The 21,140-nt window shown below is 51.5% G+C and overlaps 2 protein-coding genes across 2 annotated transcripts in view; one reads left to right on the forward strand and one right to left on the reverse strand.

Moving 5' to 3' along the window:
* LOXL2 (lysyl oxidase like 2) overlaps positions 1-5,253 on the forward strand; it is a 106,721-nt gene extending 101,468 nt beyond the window's left edge. Inside the window, exons 14-15 of the mRNA XM_029065171.1 lie at positions 3,467-3,542; positions 4,410-5,253. Coding sequence (XP_028921004.1) covers positions 3,467-3,542; positions 4,410-4,416 — 83 coding nt within the window. The 3' untranslated portion in view covers positions 4,417-5,253. The remainder of the gene's footprint in view (positions 1-3,466; positions 3,543-4,409) is intronic.
* R3HCC1 (R3H domain and coiled-coil containing 1) lies at positions 4,996-16,545 on the reverse strand. The gene is made up of 8 exons (XM_029065923.2): positions 16,369-16,545; positions 15,236-15,366; positions 13,189-13,326; positions 12,341-12,929; positions 11,055-11,227; positions 9,705-9,775; positions 8,713-8,808; positions 4,996-7,090 (listed from the first exon to the last, which is right to left on the reverse strand). Exons 1-8 carry the CDS (start codon positions 16,543-16,545, stop codon positions 6,876-6,878), a joined length of 1,590 nt encoding a protein of 529 aa, XP_028921756.1. The 3' UTR covers positions 4,996-6,875.
* Between the last annotated feature and the right edge of the window lie 4,595 nt (positions 16,546-21,140).

The raw sequence follows: 21,140 nt of genomic DNA on the forward strand, positions 1-21,140 counted from the left end.
AAGCGCTGGGCTTGATACAAGGTAATCGGGTTGGACACAGTCCCTGTCCCACACAGAACTCACAGTCTTAATCCCCAATTTACAGATGAGGTAACTGAGGCACGGAGAAGTGAAGCGACTTGCCCAAGCTCACACAGCAGACAAGTGGCAGAGCGGGGATTAGAACCCAGTTCCTTCTGACTCCCAGGCCTGGGCTCTCTAACTATTAGGGCACACCGCTTAGTAGTATTGGAAGTGGAAGAAGTAGAAGTATTTATTAAGTACTTACTATGTCTGCAGAGCTGGGAAACCTGGGGAAAGTGAGACTTGGTTTCTGGCCATCCAGCAGCTCACAATCCCAAAATAAGATGGAGCAAGGTTTGGCAACAGACATCTTGGGGAAAATGAAATAATGTAACTACCAAACCAACACAAAAGACAAAGAGGGAGGCGAAGGGCAAGGTACCAAGACCCCTGAGTTCTCATAACAGTGCTTGGCACATAGTAAGCGCTTGCCAAATACCGTAATTATTATTACTATCCCTTGATTCCTCTTCAGACTTTCCCCACTGCCAAGAGAAACCCATTACTCCAGATACCTCCCCTCAGGGAATCGAAGAGACGGATTCACTGCTTTCTCCGGGAAGTGGTGGCACTTGGTTCATTTTGGTAGAGAGCTGGGAGGGAGGCCAGGATCGCACTTCATGCTCAAGGAAGAAACCACGGACATCCGACCTGGGCCACATTTTCACGCCCCAGCTCTGGCCAGGCGGGAGGGAGAGTGAACAGACACAACCCAGCCGGGGCCCTGCCTCCAGTTATAGACTAAGCTGAGATCTCTCATCATTCTACTGGTGACCCTAAAAAAAGACGTGGTCTAACCACCAGTTAAACAGGGTTGGTGGTTAAACAGGGTTCCCCGCATTATTTACGGATTCAGCACGTCTGAATTTTGCTCCGAGATGAGCCGGTGGCAAACTAACCTAATTTTACTCTCCTCCCCAACGTTGGTTTTTGTTTTTTAAATTCTCTCTTCAGTTAGCTGGAGTTCTTTAATGTTTGAAGATATTTAAGTTAATAGAATTATTTCTCACTTCTAAAGCACTGACTCTTGGAAGGGCTAGACAATACAGTTAGCTATGATATCTATTAAGCACTTAGTATGTGCCAAGCACTGGAATAGATGCAACGATAATCAGATCAGATGTTCGATTAGACCGTAAGCCCGTCAAAGGGCAGGGACTATATCTGTTACCGATTTGTACATTCCAAGCGCTTAGTACAGTGCTCTGCACATAGTAAGCGCTCAATAAATACTATTGAGTGAATGTGACCCACATGGGGCTTACTAAGAGATAGGGAAGCAGAGCAAGTATCCTCTGTTTTACACATGAGTTAAATGAGGCACAGAGCAATAGTCAGGATGTTTATTGAGCACCTACTGAGTACACTGAATGCACTGTACTAATTGTTTGGGAAGTACTGGGGAATCAGAAGTTATATTCCCTGCCCACGAGGGCAGGGAGGCAATGTGGCCTAGTGGAAAGAACGTGGGCCCGGGAGTCAGAGAACCTAAATTCCAATCCCAGCTCTGCACTTGCCTGCTGCGTGACCTTGGCAAGTCACTTCATTTCCTCTGTGGCTCAGCTTCTTCAACTATAAAATGGGAATTCGATACCTGTTCTCCCTCCTACTTAGATCAGGAGCCCCTTGTGGGACAGGAACTGTATCCAATCTGATTAGCCGTTATCTACCTTGACACCTAGAACAGAGCTGGACACATAGTAAGCACCTAACAGATACTACAACAAAGGAGCTCACAGAGCAGGCAAGTGACTTGTCCAAGGTCACACAGCAAGCCAATGACTTCCAGACACACGCTCAGCATCCAGTTATCCATCTTTCTCTAGTCTCCATCCCTTTGGCTCTGCCCCAGTCATCAGAGTCTCCACCAGAGTGTGAGCAGGGGAAATGAAGGTGAATAATTAACTCCATCTATTTAGTCGTTTAGTTAGTTGCCCTAGAAAGAGTTGTAGAAGCGTGGAGAGGGAAAATAAGGAAGCTAAAATCTGTCTTCATTGAGCATTTAGGGCTTTAAGTATCTGTATGGTGCTTGGTATTTGGCTCTTTTGTATGTGCCAAGCCCTGTTCTAAGTGCTGGGAAAAATAAAAGATAATCAGGTCAAAAACCATCCCTGTCCCGTACAGCGCTCACAATCTAAGTAGGAAGGAGAACAGGTATTGAATTCTCATTAGAGAGATGAGGTAACTGAGGAGCAGAGAAGTTAAGTGACTTGCCCAAAATAACACAGCAGGGACATGGTAGGGACAGGATCATAACCCAGGTCCTGTGACTCCAAGGCCCGTGTTCTTTCCACGGTCACGCTGCTCCTCTCGACAGGCTCCTTCTGTCTCCAACATCATGGATAATGGGGAATCGGGGAAGTTGTATGGGCTAGTCTTGGAAAAAGCCTGAGTCTGGGAGTCAGGAGTCTTGGCCCAGCTGTGCTACTGGCCTTCTCTGTGGTCTTAAGTCAGTTAATCACTCTGCCTCAGGTTCTCCATCAGAAAAATGGGGATGAAAACAAATGCCTAGTCAGACCTCACAGGGATGTTCTGAGTACATCACTATGTGAAATTACTTTAGAAAAAGAAGTGCTGCTTAAATTCAAGTTATTACTGAATCACCCTGACTCGCTGCCATTATTAGCCCCTGCCACCCAGCACTTATGTACACAGCTATAATGTATTGATTCATATTAATGTGTCTCCCTTTCTAAATTATAAGCTCCTTGTGGGCAGGGAATATGTCTTTTGTGTTGTACTCTCCCAAGCACTTAGCACAGTGCTCTGCACACAGAAAGTGATCAAGAAATACGATTGTTTTGGTTGAGTGAGCTTACAGTCTATTGCAACAAGGCCCATTTCTGCCAACCCCCAATGAATGTGGGCTTTCCTGGTACCATGCATGTGGTTCCTGAGCAGACTCCCTGGCCACCCAGCTGAGGAGAATTTATTTATTTATATTGATGTCTGTGTCCTCTCAACTGAAAGCTTGTGGGCAGGGACAGGGTCTGCCAAATCTGTTGTAATGTACTCTCCTGTGTGCTCTGCACACGGTAAGCACTCGATAGATATGATTAACCGATCGATTGAGCTCGAGGAGGCAGGCTGACGTAGGCGCTCCGAAGCCGGCTGATTACATGCCCTGTGGGTTTAATCAACGCCCACCCCCACCCCGCCCCCTTGCACTGAGACCCCTTTCTGAATGTGAAATGAGATTCGCTGGTCAGGGCACCAAGATAGCAGGAATCAGTGCTCTTGGGCACAGAAGCCAGTCAGACCAGGTGGCGCGGTCTTCTGGGGCAGATTTTCTGAGGATCCAATTTTTAAGCTGCTGGGATCTTTGGGACTGGAGCAGCACTTCCCTCTCCCCGAGTCGCCATGGAATAGGCTGCCAATTCCTCTGTCTTTTCACCCTGTACAGGTGGCTCCTACAGTGACGAAACGGAGAGCAAGTTCGATCACTTTGGTGGACTGGCGAATAACCAGCTCTCCTCTCGGTAAAGAGCCAGCCCGGAGGCCTTCCCCACCCAGGACACTGCACTATTTACCCTGGGGTCTTCCCTAACCACTGCACAGCCACCAGCGAACCAGGCCCTCCCCTCCTCCACGCCCCCGCCCAACGGTGCCCTTTGATTTTTGACGGACAGATGAATGCCCTTTGCCTCATTTCCCCTCTACCCACTGCCTGAAACCTGTCCCATTTTGGAAAACTCTCCGCACCTGCCCGTGTGCCCTGAAAGTGTGGGAGTACCCAACCAGGTAGGTCCCTACTTAAAGACCGAGGTTTAGGGGGCCCTAGCGATGCAGAAAAAGAACACCCCCACCTTGCTGTCCTGCCCAGGAAACTACGCACTTTGCTATTTCCTCGGATTAGGACCACGGTAAGCAGAACACTTAGGGTGGAAATCTAAGGGCCTCTGGGGTTTACTGAGCTCCAGGACACCACGCTCTCTTCCTACCGCTCAATCTCCCTTTCGGAGGGAAGCAGAAGGTGAGGGTCTATATCCCGCTCGCTTCCTCCAGGATTTATCCGGTAGCTTTCCATCGCTTTGCTGAAGCCGACTCAGTGACAGGCCGGGGCTCCGAGTCTCATGGGAAGACCAGAATTAGATGCTACAGAGGCTTTCGATGCCTGCAGATCTATTTTTTATTTTCAATGGTACTTGTTAAACGCTTACCGTGTGTCAGGCACTGCGTGAAGCACAGCAGCAGAGTCTGATAATCAGGTTGGACACACAACCTGTGGAACACACAGGTTCCTGTCCCACATGAGGCTCACGGTCTAAGATTTCATGGAAGTCCACACAGGGGGGACTCGGTCACCACAGCCCTCTCCTTATTCACTGTATCACCTTTATCTTTAGGTTTTAAACCCGCGTGCCCCAGTGTATGCTGTCACAATCTCAAATAATCTGCTACAAGCCTGCAAGTACTAACCAGGGTCTGGGTTCCAGAGATCCTATCCGCACTCTAAACTGGAAGCACGGCTATGTAGGGCTGAACTAGGGAATCGGAATGTCACAGGGCAGAAAAAGAATGCAAGAAAATTGTCATTTAACGTGCTTGGTTCAAAACTCTATCCCCGGGACGGGCGTGTGGACATCACTAAAGGTCTCCCTTCTCTCGTACAAGTGGGAAAGGGCCCGGTTAACGCTGGAACCTCTTTGCAATGCTTTTTGCCCGAAGAGCTCAACGTGTTGGCCGACGTCAGCCTTTTAACGGTAACCCCTGCCTGGTCTAGACACTCCACCGGAGAAGGATTTGAAGCCCACGTTTTTCTTATCCCGTTAAACTCTTTATTTCTTCTACAGTTTACTCTATCCATATATATAAGTTCTGCTGTCGGGATTTCAGATTAGGCGATTTTGAGACATATTTCTTTTTCTTGTTCAGTTTTTTTTTTTAATATATATATTTGTTTTAAGGATGACACCGGTTCGGAATTGTATCTCCAATAGAAACACAGTAATTTATTGGCATTTCATATTGGGCAGCGGGGCCTTCTTAAATACAGCAAAAAGCCACCTGTATAATGACTTGTCGTTGTTGTCTTGAGCGGTTTCCTTTTGGCAAAGGCGAATGAATGGTGCTAAACTATTCCCGGCCCTTGGTTTCTGGAGGACACTCCCTGATGGCCAGGGGTCGTCAGAGACACCCACACATACTTGAATCACAGTTGTTTGTCCCCAGAATAAATGGTTTATCATATGCAATGAGTGGGCGTTTCATTAGAGACCCGTCAGCTGGTGTCTCTCTTCCCTTTCTGAGAACCGGACCCTCGTTATCACCGTCCCCCAGTCAAACCTCACCCAAGGCCCAAAGGGTAGGGTGGGATCCAGAACACCTGTCTTCTAGGCCCTTTCTCGCTTTAAGGAGGCCGAACGGACCGGCACGGAGCTGGAAGGGCATGTGAGCGATCGCCTGGTCCAGCTTCCCACCTCTGGCAGGGGAAATGAATGCCTGAACCATCCAGCAAATGGATATCTATTCTCTTTTCCCAGGTGGTGCTGTCTACAGCCTCCTGCAGTATCCGGCTTGTTGGCTCTGTCCCCCTTTCTCTTCCAGGCCTTTTCCTTTTTTTCAAGAAGAGTTGGGAATCAGAGGTCCCGCCTGAGCCAACGTATCCACTGCCTGAGCGGAACAGCACTATAGCAGCTGGTAGGACGGTGGTATTTGAGAAAGGTTCTGGAGGCTGGGAATCACCACCACGGCAGATGGGTCCTAATCCCTCCGCTCGCCTCTTTTTGGGTGACAGCCATTAACGGAACTCTTGTTTTAACCTACCTATCAGCAGAAAGTGGGTAGAATTCCTAGGAGGCCAAGGGCATGTCTGTTCGGGCCAGAGGCCGGGGGAGGGTTGGGAAAACGGCTGGATAATCGAGCGAGGGAAGAATGCCATTTCTTCGAGTACCTGGGTAATTCCGGTTTTTCTCCTGATTAACTGTCCCCTCCACTATGGCAGTAGACCTCACCTTAACGTCCCCGCTCTTCTAGAAAGCCAGGCTTCTTTCAAATTCAAACTTTTCCTTCCGACCACCTCATGCTTCTGACCTAAGCCCGGAGCCTCCTGTCTGGAGAGGGAGTGTGACTCTCTCTGCGGCCCTCGTGGGGAAGAGACAGCAGCACCACCATCAACGGCCCCGGCAACCCCCTCCCTCCCTCTCCACTCACTGTTTCCAGAATGCTACTCCTTCTGGCTGAAGACACCCTGGGGAAGGGAGCATTCCACTCAGCAGAAGTGTCTCAGGCTACACATTTTTGTACTCTAACATTTATTTTCCACAGTGAACCGCTTTTTTTTTTTTTAACAACCCACGCAAACATTCGATCCCTAGCAACAACCCCCAGGGGCCTGAGTGGTTTTGTTCTCCATCAGAAAATCCCATCGCCCGTTTCGGCTCCGGTGGGAAGGAGGTCTCTCCGAGAGGAGGCTGGGGACAGGGGGCACTCACTGTACCCACCACGATATCCACGGGGCAGAGTAGCAGCGTTATCAGGTTACACGTGGAATTGGGCTGGGAGGCCAGGAGTGACCTCACCCCATCCCCTCTCCCTACCGGGTGACCAGATCTCCTCGAAACCGCCACGTTCTGGAGAGCTACATCCTCTGGCTCCCCCTAGTCGTCTACAGTAAGAGCGGCTCGGATGGAATCAGTAGTACTGGTCCCCCTGGGGGAGGCGAGGGGGGCAAGCCACGTTATGAACAACATTTAAGTTAATCCCATTTGAATGTTAACCACCAAATCTCAAACCCGCAGGTGGCCCGCAGCTAAGCCTCGTACCCCTGGGCAGCGGGGGGGCTCAAACCCCGGAGTCTGGAGTCGCTGCGTTCACTCAGCCGGGGGTCCCGTAGGCTCCGGGGGGCCGGGGGGCTCCGGGGAGTCCGCCGGCTGCGGGGGGCTTGGCGGTTCGCAGCGGGGAGGAGGACCGCCCGGCCCCGCTGCGCTCTCCTTCCTCTCCTTCTGCAAACCCAGAGCCCGGGCCACCAACCTGCGCGCCACGGTCGTGTTGGTCTGTGGCCTTTCCTTCGCCAGCTGCAGGAGCTCTGGAAAGAGAAGAGCAGGGGAGAGAGCGGCGCCGAGAATCCCCACGGAGCAGAGCTCTGAGGCAGGGCTGGCCGGCCCATCACGCCCGGGACCCCACTGCAAAAATCCCTGAGTCTAGTGAGGGGGTCGCCGCCGGCCCCCTGGCCGACCACCTGGGGCCCATTTCCAGCTCTGCTTCTGATCTGGTCAGAGCCCTAGGCTAAATCTTTCCCAATCTGCAAAACAGAGAGAGAGCAGCTTGTCCTAGGGGCAAGAGCATTGGATTAGGGGTCAGGAGACCCGGGTCCGATTCCCAGCTCTTCCCCTGGCCCGCTGGTTGATCTTGGGCAAATCACTTAACCTCGCTGGGCCTCAATTTCCCCATCAGTATAATGGGGATAAAATTAACTGTGAGCTTATTGAGGGACAGGGACTGTGTCCAATCACGTAGCCTTGTAACCACCCCAGCACTTAGCACAGAGAAGGTGCTTAATAAGTGCTACATTGATTAGTAATTATAATTACTAGTAGCTCCTGGCCCCTCCCTAGTTTAGTGTTTAGGAAATTCGGTGAGTATATATGAAGTGTTCTGGGTTCTTTGAGCTGAATAAATATGTATCAACATACTAGAGATAACAAAACCATTAAGAACGACGATAAAAATTTGCAATACCTTGAAACTACCTAGTTTAAGAATGCGGCCTGGGTGCTGACTGGCTGTCGGGAACTCCGGGAGCCTCTAACCAGTCAACACCCACCCTGGTCAACCACTGGCAAAGCTTGGACAATCAGACCCACCCCTTTCGCTTACTCCAAACCTACCTCAGCAATTCAGAGAGTGTCCCGGCACATATTAAACAGTCAATAAAGACCATTATTCCAATACCTATTCCCAAGCTTCCAAAACATATTTCCATCGAACCTTGCATTCCCAGAAGGACTGGGTAGAACTCCCCTGGGGCTGCTGGAGTGGTTACCCCTAATATAACGATAATTGGGGTATTTAAGCGCTTTCCATGTGCCAAGCACTCTACAAAGCACTGAAATAGATACGAGATAATCAAGTCGGACAAACAGTCCCCGTTCCACAGGGAGCTCACAGTCTATGGAGGTGAGAGGACCGGTACTGAATCCCCATTTTACTGATTAGGAAACTGAAGCTCAGAGAAGTCAGGCCCCTTGTTAAGCCACAGGGCAGGCAGGGGCACAGTCCAGGGGGCAGGCATGGAAGCCGTTGTGGAGGTGGGGGTGAGAACTGCAGTGGAGCCCCCTCCATAGCCTGGTGAGGGGGACGGAAAGCCCCACAGGTCCCCAAGCTGGGCAAGGGGCCCCACCGTCGGGCTGAAAGAGCTGGAGCAGAGGGACGGCGGATGGGCTCTCCCTGTGACTCCACCCCGCCTCCCCCAGCCATTCCGGGGGCCCCACCCAGAGCCATGCCAACCTCTGCGGGGGCAGGCGCACTTCTGGTGGCCTCTCCGCTGCCGGACGGACCGCAGCCCGGCCTTACCCTGCGGCCTGGGGCAGAGAGGGGCAGCCCCACGCCGCCCTAGAGACCCCAGTCCAGAGAGTGCCGGTCTCCCCTCCTGCTCCAAGCTGCAGCTGAGGAAGGCTTGGAGCCGAAGGAAAAAAAGAATCTACTTACTTGGGCGCTGCAGAGCTTTGAACTTAGATTGCTTTGTTCCCTGGGTGAGGGGTCGGATCTTAAGCGACAGGAAATCCTTTGCCATGGCTTTGGTCGCTGCGGAAAGAGAACGGAGCTGCGTCCCTCAAACTGGCTCCCATTCACGGGATCGCGTACGCAAGCACCAGCCAACACTCACATCTGGGTGAGTGAGCTAGAGTGCTGGGAATGTGCTGCAGAACCCCCCCCGCTCAGTGCTTCTGGGGGGCCACGGGCCACCCCTCTAGCAAGGCAGACGGCTCTGAGACTGCACCAGGAGGTCCCCGCTGGGGCAGCGAGATCAGGGAGGCCACGTGGCTGACGCCCTGGATGATTAGGGCTGGGGTCACATGGGTTCAAACCCTCCCCGTGCGGCAGTATGTCATAATCACCCTAAAGTGGAAAAGCCTGCTTTGGGGCCCCCGAACGAAAGGGAAGCCGGTCCAAACCAGCAACTGGGAAGGAACACTCAATGAGACTGCTCAGTGAGCAATGGGCTTCTCAATGTTTTCTCTCCCCTTCTTTCTCTGCTCCTCCCGTGCTCATCCCCCCCTGCCCCTAAGCCCCTCGTCTCCTAAAGTTTGTCGGTGAGAAGTTGGACATTCAGGCCTCTGAGTTCCCCTGCAGAAATGGGCTAGGGAAGCCCAGTAAGCACATCAATTTGGGGGATAAGGAAATGACACCAGCCAGACTGAGCCATCCAAGCTCCTGGGACTTATGGGACAAACAAGACTACAAAGTCCTAAGGATTTGGTAGCCTCAGTTGACGAGGCTGCAGAGACAGTCCTTCGGCAGAACCTCGTGCTAACTGGACTCTCCTTTTCTGGATTCGACCCTTCCCCCAACGGAGGACCCTGTCCATGAGACGGGCATTAGTCTATTGCTCCTGGGTGAGATCTTTCCTCCCCCACTGCATAACGGAGAAAGGGAACTGGGCACTGGGCCCGGGGGGAAGGGAAGGGAGGTCACACTACCTGATTCCAGGCAAGGAAAGATGCCCAACGCATGCGTGTCATCCACCCACAGGATCTTGAAACCTTTCTCCCTAAGGGCAAGGAGGGAAAGGCACAGAAGTTAAAAGCAAATCAGCAGAGCAAGGCAACTTCAGAGCCCTCTCCCTCTACACCACCTCCTGACTCAGGGAGGGGAGGGAACCCCCTCTTGTCACGTGACTTCAGCTACCACAACACCCAGATCGACCCTGCCCTCTTCTCTAGCCCTTAATCCCACATCTCCTCTTGCTTCTGGGGTAACTCCACTTGGACTGACCGCCGGTACCTCAACTTCAACATGAAGAACTACTGGTCTTCTCCCCTAAACCCAATCTTCTTCCTAACCTTCTGTGTCTTTCAATTCTCTCTCTTTCAATTCTCACATTCGATCCAAATCCTGCCGGTTCTTCCTACAAGACACCTCCCAGATCGGCCTCCTTCCTCTCCACTGAAACCACTGCCGCTGGGTCCTCGCTCAGGTCATACGACAGAGCACGGCCACCAAATCAATCACCCCACTGCTTCCCGGCCTCCTGCCTCTCCCCACTCCAATCTATATTACACGCTGTTGCACGGGTCACTTTCTTGATTCATTCATTCAATCGTATTTACGATGATCAGTACACACCTCTTCACTCCTCGAAACCCTCCAGTGATTTTCTACGTCCCTCCGCATCAAGCAGACACTCCTCACTAGCAGCTTCAAAGGTCTCCGCCAACTCCCCGCAACCTTCCCTCTCTGCTCTTTTTACTCGCTGCTTCCCCGACCCGCTCTCTTCCTTCTTTCCCAAGCTAGATTTCTGACTGTACCTCTTTCTTGACTCTCCTGCCTCCAGCCTCTCGCTCACACTGTTTTCCCCTCTTGAAACGCCCCCCAGCCAAATCTGACAGACCACAGCTCTTCCTCTATTCAGACTTCCTAAAGTCCCACCTCCTCTCACAAGCCTACCCGGATTAATTAATCGCCAAGTCGTAAAAACCCATTAGCCGGCTCTAGAACTTGTATGTCTTCAACACCTACTCTTGGCATCCCTACAGATGTTTCTGTAATGTCGGTCTCCCCCGGGTAGTGTGAAAGCTCCTCGTGGGCAGGGAACTTGTCACTTCTTCGATTTTGACTTCCTAACTACTTAGTGCACAGCACACTACCCCGAGAGGACGCTCAATAGTGCCACCGTTGAGACAACTTACACCTCGAAGGGTCAGCCGGTAAGACGTGGCTGGGAGACAAGCTTTCTGAGCCATTTTCAAGATGCCAAAGCCCCGGAGTGGTTGTTCCCTGACTCTCCCCGCTACATCTCCCCACTACATTCGCACTCCACAGATACTCACTGAAATTCAGAAAAAGTCTCCAGCAGGTCCTCGGTCTTCAGCGTTGGCTCAAAGTCAAAGATCTCGACCACATGCCCAAAGTCACTCTCGCCCACCTCATCGTCCCCAAACCTGGAAGTGTCCACGTGAATCTTCTCAACCTGAATATCCTTCTTGTTCAGGTGGTCCACGATCTGGGGGAGAACGGAATCCAGCCAAAAGGGAAGGGGACATTCCGGAGGTAAGGGGGAACCTGACGATTCTGGCGGTCAACATCTCGATTTCACCACGCGGCAAAATTCCAAGCGTTCTGGGGGTCGGGGACCTGGCTTCTAATCCCGACTCTGCCACTTGCCTGCTGTGCGACCTTGAGCAGGTCACTTAACCTCTCAGTGCTTCAAATGCCTCAACAGTAAAATGAGGATTAAATACCTGTACTCCCTTCCCCATAGACTGTCAGCCCCCTGAGGGAGAGGGACTGTACCGGACCTGATTACCTTGTATCTACCCCGATGCTTTATTCAGTGCTGTCACGTAGTGATCCCTTAACAAATCCCACAGGGACAATGATTTTAAAAATCCCACAGGGACAACGATTTTCCAGGGTACACTGAAGTGCTGCGGCACCCCTGTTGGAAAGACCTAGGCTAGACTGCTGAAACAAAAAGGCATGAGCTGACAGAACTAGGGAATTTGGGGCAAAGCTTCGGCAGCCCTGAAGAAGTGATCGTTATCCTTTCTAAGAGGCAAGCTTAAGTAGAGGTACTGGCCTCCCGGCCCCATTTCCCCTCGGACACCCAATTTGGGGGCCCAAAATCCCAAGAAAAACAGATTAGAGACCTGCCAAATGTTCTGCTCGGCAGAATCTGTCTTTTGGGGCTTTTTTTTGGTTTTTTTCTAATGGCATTTGTTAAGCATTTACTATGTGCCAGGCACCCTACTAAGCACTGGGGTAGATACAAGATAATCGGGTTCGACAGGGATCAAGATCCACATGGGGCTCACGGTTTTAATCCCCGTTTTACAGGTGAGGTGACTGAGGCACAGAGAAGTTAGATGACTTCTCCAAGGTCACATAGCAGACAAGTGGCAGAGCTGAGATTAGAACCCTTGACCTGCAGACCCCAGGCCCGTGCGCTGTCCGACAGGCCACACCGCTTCTCACTGGGAACTGGCTCCTCCTAATCCTGAGTCTACGCTCCCTGCTCCTCCCCAGAGCTCTTCAGACCCACTATCGTGCCTGCAAAAAGGCTCCCCAAATCCTCAGTCCTCGTGGAACTGCCATCCCCGACCCCAAACCGACTTACCTCCTGCAGCAGCTCAGTGCCATCGTCCTCTGACTGGCCATCCTCCTCCTCCTCTTCCCCGATCACACCGTCTGCCAGGCTACTCCCGTCTGCTCCCTCCAGGGACAGGCTCAAGCCAGACCTAAGGTGCTCTGCTACTTCCAGGCTGCTTCCCTCGACCGGCGAGCGCTCTGAGCCCGGCGGGTCCGGACCGTCCTGCAGCGGCCGCAGTGGCTCACTTTCACCGCTCTGGCTCTGGTCTCGTTCGGGCTCTGCGGGCTCGGGCACTTCAGGGAGCTCCTGGCTCGGTCGAGAGCACGGATCCGCGCCGCCGTCAACGTCGCTGGGCTCCCCGCGGGCTGGATCCGTGGCCTTCTTCTCCTCCGGGTCGCCGGCCTTGAGCGGGCGTGGTCTCCAGGGCACCTTCCTGCGCAGCGCCCGTGGCACGTACAGAGCCTGGTCCGGTTTGCGGCCCCGCTGCCCACGGTGTCCGCGCCCGCCCCGGAACCCGGCCGAGGGTTCCCCGGACGGGGTGGCTCTGAGCCCCTGGCTCCTGCCCTTGGCATGGTGGCCCTGGCCGGGGCCGGAATCACCCTCGGAGATGGGTAACCTGCAGGGGAAGGAGGAGAGATGCTCTGTTTAGGCTCATGGATTGGTCCTACGGGTGGGGAGGGGCCAGCTTCAGCCCAAGGAGCGGACGCTAGTGCAACTAAGCTGGACGACGGAGACGGATGTCGGGATCCAGACATTCCTGGTTCCCAGTCCCAAACTCTGCCGTGCCCTGAGGGAAGGCCGCGAAACTGGCTGGTCCTTTTACTCCACAGGGGGACAGCTGGGCCAGTGGCCCGGCAAGCAGTAAAGGGGCATACCTGATGTCCTGGTGACAGATGACGGTCCTTCTCCTCCAGCCTTCCCCGACCGAGAAGCTGCTCAGGGGGTCAAAGTTCTCTGCAGTTCGATGAATCAGGTACCGGAGGCGGCTGGACAGAGGTGGGAAGAGAAGCACTCTGTAGGGAGGAAGCAAACCAGAGTTCTGAGAAGTCAGCTTCTAACAGAACCGCCCAGCGTTTCCCCCTTCGCCTACATCTCCCTTAAGGGTTCATGTCCTGGGCTCACAGTTCCAGGCTTCTGGGTCACTTCCTCCTGGGAATCACTCCAGGTCTCCCTGCTAACCTGGTCTGCCTGATCCCAACTGGGTCCCGTCCCAGCTCTCACACTGCCCTTTTTATATAAGAATAATAACAATGACTGCTGTATTTGTTAAGAGTTTACTGTGGGCCAAGCAGTGTTCAAAGCACCGGGTCAGATACTAGATAATCAGGTCAGACACAATTCCTGGCAGCGTGGCTTAGTGGAAAGAGCCCGGACGTGGGAGTCAGAGGACGTGGGTTCTAAGCCCGGCCCCACCGCCTGTCTGCTGTGTGACCTTGTGTCACCACTTAACTTCTCTGGGCCTCGGTTACCTCATCTGTAAAATGGGGATTAAGACTGTGAGCCCCATGTGGGACAACCTACTCCGGTGCTTAGAACACTGCCTGGCACGAAGCGCGCGCTTAACAAATACCATCATTATTATTATTACATGGGGCTCACAGACTAAGCGGGAGGGAGAATGGGTATTTAATCCTCATTTTACTGCAAGATTGGGCAGGGAACGTGTCTGCTAATCCTACTGCCCTCTCCCAAACGCACAGTACAGTGCTCTGTACTTAGTAAGCACTCACTAAATACAACAGACAGATTCTACAGATGAAGAAACTGAAGCAAAGAGAGATTTAAGTGACTTGTCCAAGGTCCCAAAGCAGGCAAGTGGAGGAGCCAGACTCGGAACCCAGGCCTCCTGACTCCCAGGCCCGTGTCCTTTCCACTAAGCCCTGCTGCCGCTCTAGCCCAAATCGAAGAAGGGCCTAAGAGATAAGATGGCCAAAATAAAGGGAAGGGGCAGGTCTCCTCCTCATCCCCTGCCCCAACTCCTTCAGTTTCCAACCGACAAGGGACAGATTCCTATATACTTACAAGTGGCTCCCTGCACTGTCCACCCCGCGGCATCCTGTTCCCGGCCCAGTCTGAGTCCCGGTATCACAGCAACCAGGTCCAGTACACAACTGGGACCTCCACTGTCCACCCCACACCATCCTGCTCCCGGCCCAGTCTGAGTCCCGGTATCACAGCAACCAGGTCCAGTACACAACTAGGACAAAGCAGGAGTAGGCCCGCGCTTCGCTGTCCCGTGGTATCACTGATGCCCGGCGCTTCTGCACGTGACTTGTGTGTCCAGGAGCTTACTGGAAAAGCCAGGCATGTCTGAAAAGTCGCACACATACAGTGACACCCCGGCTGAGCCCTTTGCCCACCCCCAATTCGAAAGTGCTCTAAAAGAAGGGGCTCTGGTGCTAGAATAATAATAATGTTGGTATTTGTTAAGCGCTTACTATGTGCAGAGCACTGTTCTAAGCGCTGGGGTAGACACAGGGGAATCAGGTTGTCCCACGTGGGGCTCACAGTCTTCATCCCCATTTTACAGATGAGGGAACTGAGGCACAGAGAAGTGAAGTGACTTGCCCAGAGTCACCCAGCTGACAAGTGGCAGAGCTGGGATTCGAACTCATGACCTCTGACTCCAAAGCCCATGCTCTTTCCACTGAGCCACGCTGCTTCTCTCTGGTGCTATGTGCTATGCCAATCCAACCGGGTCTGACCCCAAGGGCTCAGGATACTGGGCCCGTCACCGCCGGACTCTACTTTTTGGTAGATATTCTTGAAACACCCCCTCTTCATGGAAGGTACACCAATGGGGTAAAAAACGCTCGCTCCCAAACCACACTGGGAGTTTTCTGGGGACCTCACGAGAGGTGGCGAGGCCTGATTTTTTTCTTTTTTAAGTACAGCCACTCCAAGTGGCGAGGACCGGCTTACTTTCCCAGCTGCTTCTGCAGCACGAAGCGATCCAGCTCCTCAGTGACAGAGCAGACAAATTCATTCTCGGCGGAGGAGAGGAAGACACCATCCAGACAGGACCGAGCCAGGGTGACGGCCGGAAGGGAAACCTAGAAAAATGAAAAAAAAAATTCAAAAATGAGAGAGGGAGAGATGAAGAGTGCAGGACTGGAAGGGAACCCTAGAAAAATGAAAAAATGAGAGAGGGAGAGATGAGGAGAGCAGGGCTGGAAGGGAAACCTAGAAAAAAACAAAAATGACAGAGGGAGAGATGAGGAGAAAAGGGTTGGAAGGGGAACCTAGAAAGATAAAAAAAAATGAGAGAGGGAGAGATGAGGAGAAAAGGGCTGGAAGGGAAAACTGGAAAAATAAAAGAAATGAGAGAGGGGGAGATCGGGAGAATAGGGCTGGAAGGGAAACCTAGAAAAATAAAAAAAATGAGAGAGGGAGAGATCAGGAGAAAAAAAGAGCTGGAAGGGAAACCTAGAAAGAGACAAAAATGAGAGAGGGAGAGATGAGGAGAGCAGGGCTGGAAGGGAAAGCTAGAAAAATACAAAAATGAGAGAGGGAGAGATGAGGAGAAAAGGGCTGGAAGGGAAAACTGAAAAAATAAAAGGAATGAAGAGAGGGGGAGATCAGGAGAAAAGGGCTGGAAGGGAAACCTAGAAAAATTAAAAAAAAAAATGAGGGAGGGAGAGATGAGGAGAAAAGGGCTGGAAGGGAAACCTAGAAAGATACAAAAACGAGAGAGGGAGAGATGAAGAGAGCGGGGCTGGTAGGGAAAGCTAGAAAAATACACACATGAGAGAGATGAGGAGAAAAGGGCTGGAAGGGAAACCTAGAAAAATACAAAAAAATGAGCGAGGGAGAGGAGAGCAGGGGCGGGGTCCCCCCTTTCCCAGCCGGTCCTGCCCCCGACCCGCCCAAGGCCCTTCCTCCCCGGGCGTCCAAAGGGGAGCTCGAACGTGCCAGTGCGGGCCGCTTCCTGGTTTTTTTCGCTTATTTTCCGCCTACATGGGGAGGCGCTCCGGCTGTTGCAGGGCGAGCGGGGAAGGAGGAGGAGGAGGAGGAGGAGGAGGAGAAAGAGGAGAGGGTGAGGGGGGTCTGCCCACCGTGCCGAGGCGGGGGCCCGGGGAGGCGGCAGAAAGGCCGCGGCCGGAGAGCGAGCGAGCGAACGGGCCGCCCCGCTCCCCCGATCCCCCGATCCCCCCGATGCGGCGCCCCGCCATCCGACGCCCCGCCGATCCGTCCGGGCGCCGCAGCGCCCCCACCAGCCCCGGGGGACCCATTGCAGCCGGCCGCCCCCTCCGTCGCTCATTCATTCCCTCGTTCAGTCCTTCGTGTCTCCTGCGCGCTGACCAGGTGCGGGGCCCAGGCCTAAGCGCTCGGGTTGTCCACCTGGGCGGCCGAGACCGTCCCTGCCCAATGACGGGCTCACGGTCCAAACGCACGAGTAATAATAATGTCGGGGTTTCTTAAGCGCGTACTATGTGCTCCACGATTTACACGGCTCGTGCCGCTCGTGCTTGCAATGTCTGTGCTCGACCATGTCCACTGTTCTAGTAATGATAATGTTGGTATTTGTTAAGCGCCTACTATGTGCTCAACGACGCACGCTGCTTGTACTTGCCATGTATGAGGTAGGTGCTTAACTGTGTTCGCTGTCCTGATGATGATAATGTCGGTATTTCTTAAGCGCTATGTGCTCAGCGACGTACGCTGCTTGTACTTGCCATGTATGATGTAGGTGCTTAACTATGTTCACTGTTCTGATAATAATAATGGTGTTTCTCAAGCGCTTACTATATGCTCGACGACGTACACTGCTTGTACTTGCCATGTATGAGGTAGGTGCTTAACTGTGCTCGCCGTTCTGATGATAATGATGTTGGTATTTCTTAAGCGCCATGTGCTCAGCGACGTACGCTGCTTGTACTTGCCATGTAGGAGGTAGGTGCTTACCTATGTTCCCTGTTCTAATAATAATAATGTTGGGGTTTCTCAAGCGCCTACTATGTGCTCAACGACGTACGCTCCTTGTACTTGCAATGTATGATGTATGTGCTTAACTGTGTTCGCTGTTCTGATGATGATAATGTTGGTGTTTCTTAAGCGCTATGTGCTCAACGAGGTACACTGCTTGTACTTGCAATGTATGATGTGTGTGCTCAACTATTTTCACTGTTCTAATAATAATGATGTTGGTGTTTCTCAAGCGCTTACTATGTGCTCAAGGAGGTCCACTGCTTGTACTTGCAATGTATGATGTATGTGCTTAACTATGTTCCCTGTTCTAATAATAATAATGTTGGTATTTCTCAAGCGCGTACTATGTGCTTAACGAGGTACACTGCTCGTACTTGCAATGTATGATGTATGTGCCTATGTTGACTGTTCTAATAATAATGATGTTGGTATTTCTTAAGCGCGTACTATGTGCTTAACGACGTACACTGCTCGTACTTGCAATGTATGATGTATGTGCTTATGTTGACTGTTCTAATAATAATAATGTTGGTATTTCTTAAGCGCTTACTATGTGCTTAACGACGTACACTGCTCGTACTTGCGATGTATGATGTATGTGCTTAACTATGTTCCCTGTTCTAATAATAATAATGTTGGTATTTCTTAAGCGCTTACTATGTGCTTAACAGTGTACACTGCTTGTACTTGCAATGTACGATGTATGTGCTTAACGATGTACACTGTTCTAATAACAATAATAATAATAATGTTGGTATTTGTTAAGTGCTTACTATATGCAGAGCACTATTCTAAGCATTGGAGTAGATGCAGGGGAATCAGGTTGTCCCACGTGAGGCTCACAGTCTTCATCCCCATTTTAGAGATGAGGTCACTGAGGCACCGAGAAGTTAAGGGACTTGCCCAGAGTCACACGGCTGGCAGGTGGAGGAGCGGGGATGAGAACCCATGTCCTCTGACTCCTAAGCCCGTGCTCTTTCCACTGAGCCACGCTGCTTTTATTGAGCGCTTCCTATGTGCAGAGGACTGTACCAACAGCTAAAGTACTATATATCTATAATTCTATTTATATTGAGGCTGAAGTGCTATGCGAATCCAACCCCCGTCTGACCCCGAAGGGTCAGGATACCATCACTGGGCCCGGTCATTCATCCAGTCAAGAGTATTTATTGAGCGCTTACTACGTGCAGAGCGCTGTACCCCCGTCTGACCCCACAGCACTGTGCGTATTTGTATGTATTATTTATAGCCCTACTGAGAGCCCACCTCCTCCAGGAGGCTTTCCCAGACTGAGCCCCCCTTTCCCTCTGCTCCTCCTCCCCTTCCCCTCCCCTCAGCCCTGTGCATATCGGTATACATTATTGATTATCCGATTTATTTTGTTAACGACGTGTAGATCTCTGTGATTCTATTTATCTTGCGGTTGTCCGCGCTTGTTCTGTTTTGTTTCGCTGTCTCCCCCATTTAGACCGTGAGCCCGTTATTGGGCAGGGATCGTCTCTGTTGCCCAGTTGGACACTCCAAGCGCTTAGTACAGTGCTCTGCACATGGGGCTCAGTAAATACGATTGAATGAATGAATTGCTCAGTTTATTTGGTTATTGATGTGTATACATCTATGATTCTATTTATCTCGATGATACCCACGCCAGCCTACTTGCTTTGTTTTGTTCTGTTTGGCTTTGCTGTCTGCCTCCCCCGTTTGGACTGCGAGACTGTTATTGGGCAGGGCTGGTCTCTATCTGTTGCCGAATTGTACGTTCCGAGCGCTTAGTACAGTGCTCTGCACATAGTAAACGCTCGATAAATACGATTGAATGAACGGCCCCGAAGGCTCAGGACACCATCACAGGGCCCGCTCACTGCTAGACTCTACTTTTTGGTAGCTATTGCTGCGATGCCCACGCTTCAAGGAAGGAACACCAATGGGGGAAAAAAAAATGCATGCCTGTCTACTTGCTTTCTTTTGTTGTCCGTCTCTCCCCGCTTCTAGACTGTGAGCCTCCGTTGTTGGGTAGGGATCGCCTCTGTTTGTTGCCGAATTGTCGTAATAATAATGATGATGGTATCTGTTAAGCCCTTACTATGTGCCAAGCACCGTTCTAAGCCGCAGGGGTAGAAACAAGGTGATCAGGTTGTCCCACGTGGGGCTTACACTCGTAATCCCCATTTTACAGATGAGGTAACCGAGGCCCAGAGAAGTGAAGTGACTTGCCCAAAGTCACACGGCTGATAAATGGCAGAGCGGGGATTAGAACCCGCGACCTCTGCCTCCCAAGCCCGTGCTCTTTCCACTAAGTCACGCTGCTTCTTTTGTTAAGCGCTTACTGCGTGCCAAGCGCTGTTCTAAGAGCTGCGGTAGATACAAGGTAATGAGGTGGTCCCACGTGGGATTCACAGTCTTAATCCCCATTTTACAGATGAGGTCACCGAGGCACAGAGACGTGAAGTGATTTGCCCCAAGTCACACGGCTGGTAAGTGGCGGAGCCGGGATCAGAACCCACGACCGCTGCCTCCCAAGCCCGGGCTCTTTCCACTAAGCCACGCTGCTTCTCCGCCTTTCCAAGCGCTTAGCGCAGTGCTCTGCACATAGAAAGGGCTCAATAAATGCGATTGAATAAACGAATACAGTTCAGCAATAGAGAGAGACCATCCCTGTCCACACGGGCTTACGGTATGGAAGCGGGGAGACGGGCCTCACAGCAAGTAAACAGGCCTCAATAAAAATAAATAGAATTATAGATATATGCACATCGCAACAAGTGAACAGGCATTAATATAAATAAATAGAATTATGTATACGCATATATACACAAGTGCTGTGGGGTGGGGAGGGAGGGGTAGAGCAAAGGGAGCGAGTCAGGGTGACGGGGAGGGTATTTATTGAGAGTTTACTGTGCGCAGAGCACTCTACTAAGCGCTTAATTCTAGGAAGAGGCAAAACAAAGTCTAAGGCCTAATGGGTGGAACCTGGGCCTGGGAGTCCGCAGGTCAAGGGTTCGAATCCTGCCTCTGCCACTCGTCTGCTATGTGACCTTGGGCAAGTCGCTTCTCTGGGCCTCAGTTACCTCCTTTGGAAAATGGGGATTGAGACTGTGAGTGCCCGGTGGGCCAGGGACCATGTCCAACACTATTTGCTTGTATCCACCCCAGCGCTTAGTAGGGTGCTTGGCACGTAGTAAACACTTTACAAACACCATAATATATTCATTCATTCCATCGGATTTATTGAGCGCTTAATGTGTGCAGAGCACTGTCCTAAGCACTTGGGAGAGTGCAGTATCAATACAGACACGTTCTTGCCCACAGAGAGATCTTTATTATTATTATAACTGTGGTATTCGTTAAGAGCTTACTCTGTGCCAAGCACTCTTCTAAGCGCCGGCGTAGATTCGGAGTAATCAGGTATCCCACGCGAGCCTCACAGTTTTAATCCCCATTTTACAGATGAGGTAACTGAGGCACAAAGAAGTTAAGTGACTTGCCCAAGGTCGCACAGCAGACAAGTGGCGGAGCTGGGATTAGTAGTAGTTGTAGTTGTGGTAGTGATAATAATAATAATTGTGGTATGTGTTAAGTGCTTACTATGTGCCAAGCACTGTACTAAGCGCTGGGGTAAACATAAGGCAATTGGGTTGGACGCAGTCCCTGTCCCACATAGAACTCACAGTCTTAATCCCCATTTTACAGATGAGGTAACTGAGGCACAGAGAAGTTAAGTGGCTGGCCCAAGGACACAGAGCAGACAAGTAGCAGAGCTGGAGTTACAATCCACGTCCTCTGACTCCTAAACCCGTCCTTTTTCCACTAATCCATGCTGCTTTAGCATTGTTATGATTATTATCACTGTCATAATTATCATAATCAATGTTATCATATTATCATTGTTAACAATGTG

The sequence above is a fragment of the Ornithorhynchus anatinus genome, chromosome 5 (genome assembly GCF_004115215.2).
Source record: "Ornithorhynchus anatinus isolate Pmale09 chromosome 5, mOrnAna1.pri.v4, whole genome shotgun sequence".
In the NCBI taxonomy this organism is placed as follows: domain Eukaryota; kingdom Metazoa; phylum Chordata; class Mammalia; order Monotremata; family Ornithorhynchidae; genus Ornithorhynchus; species Ornithorhynchus anatinus.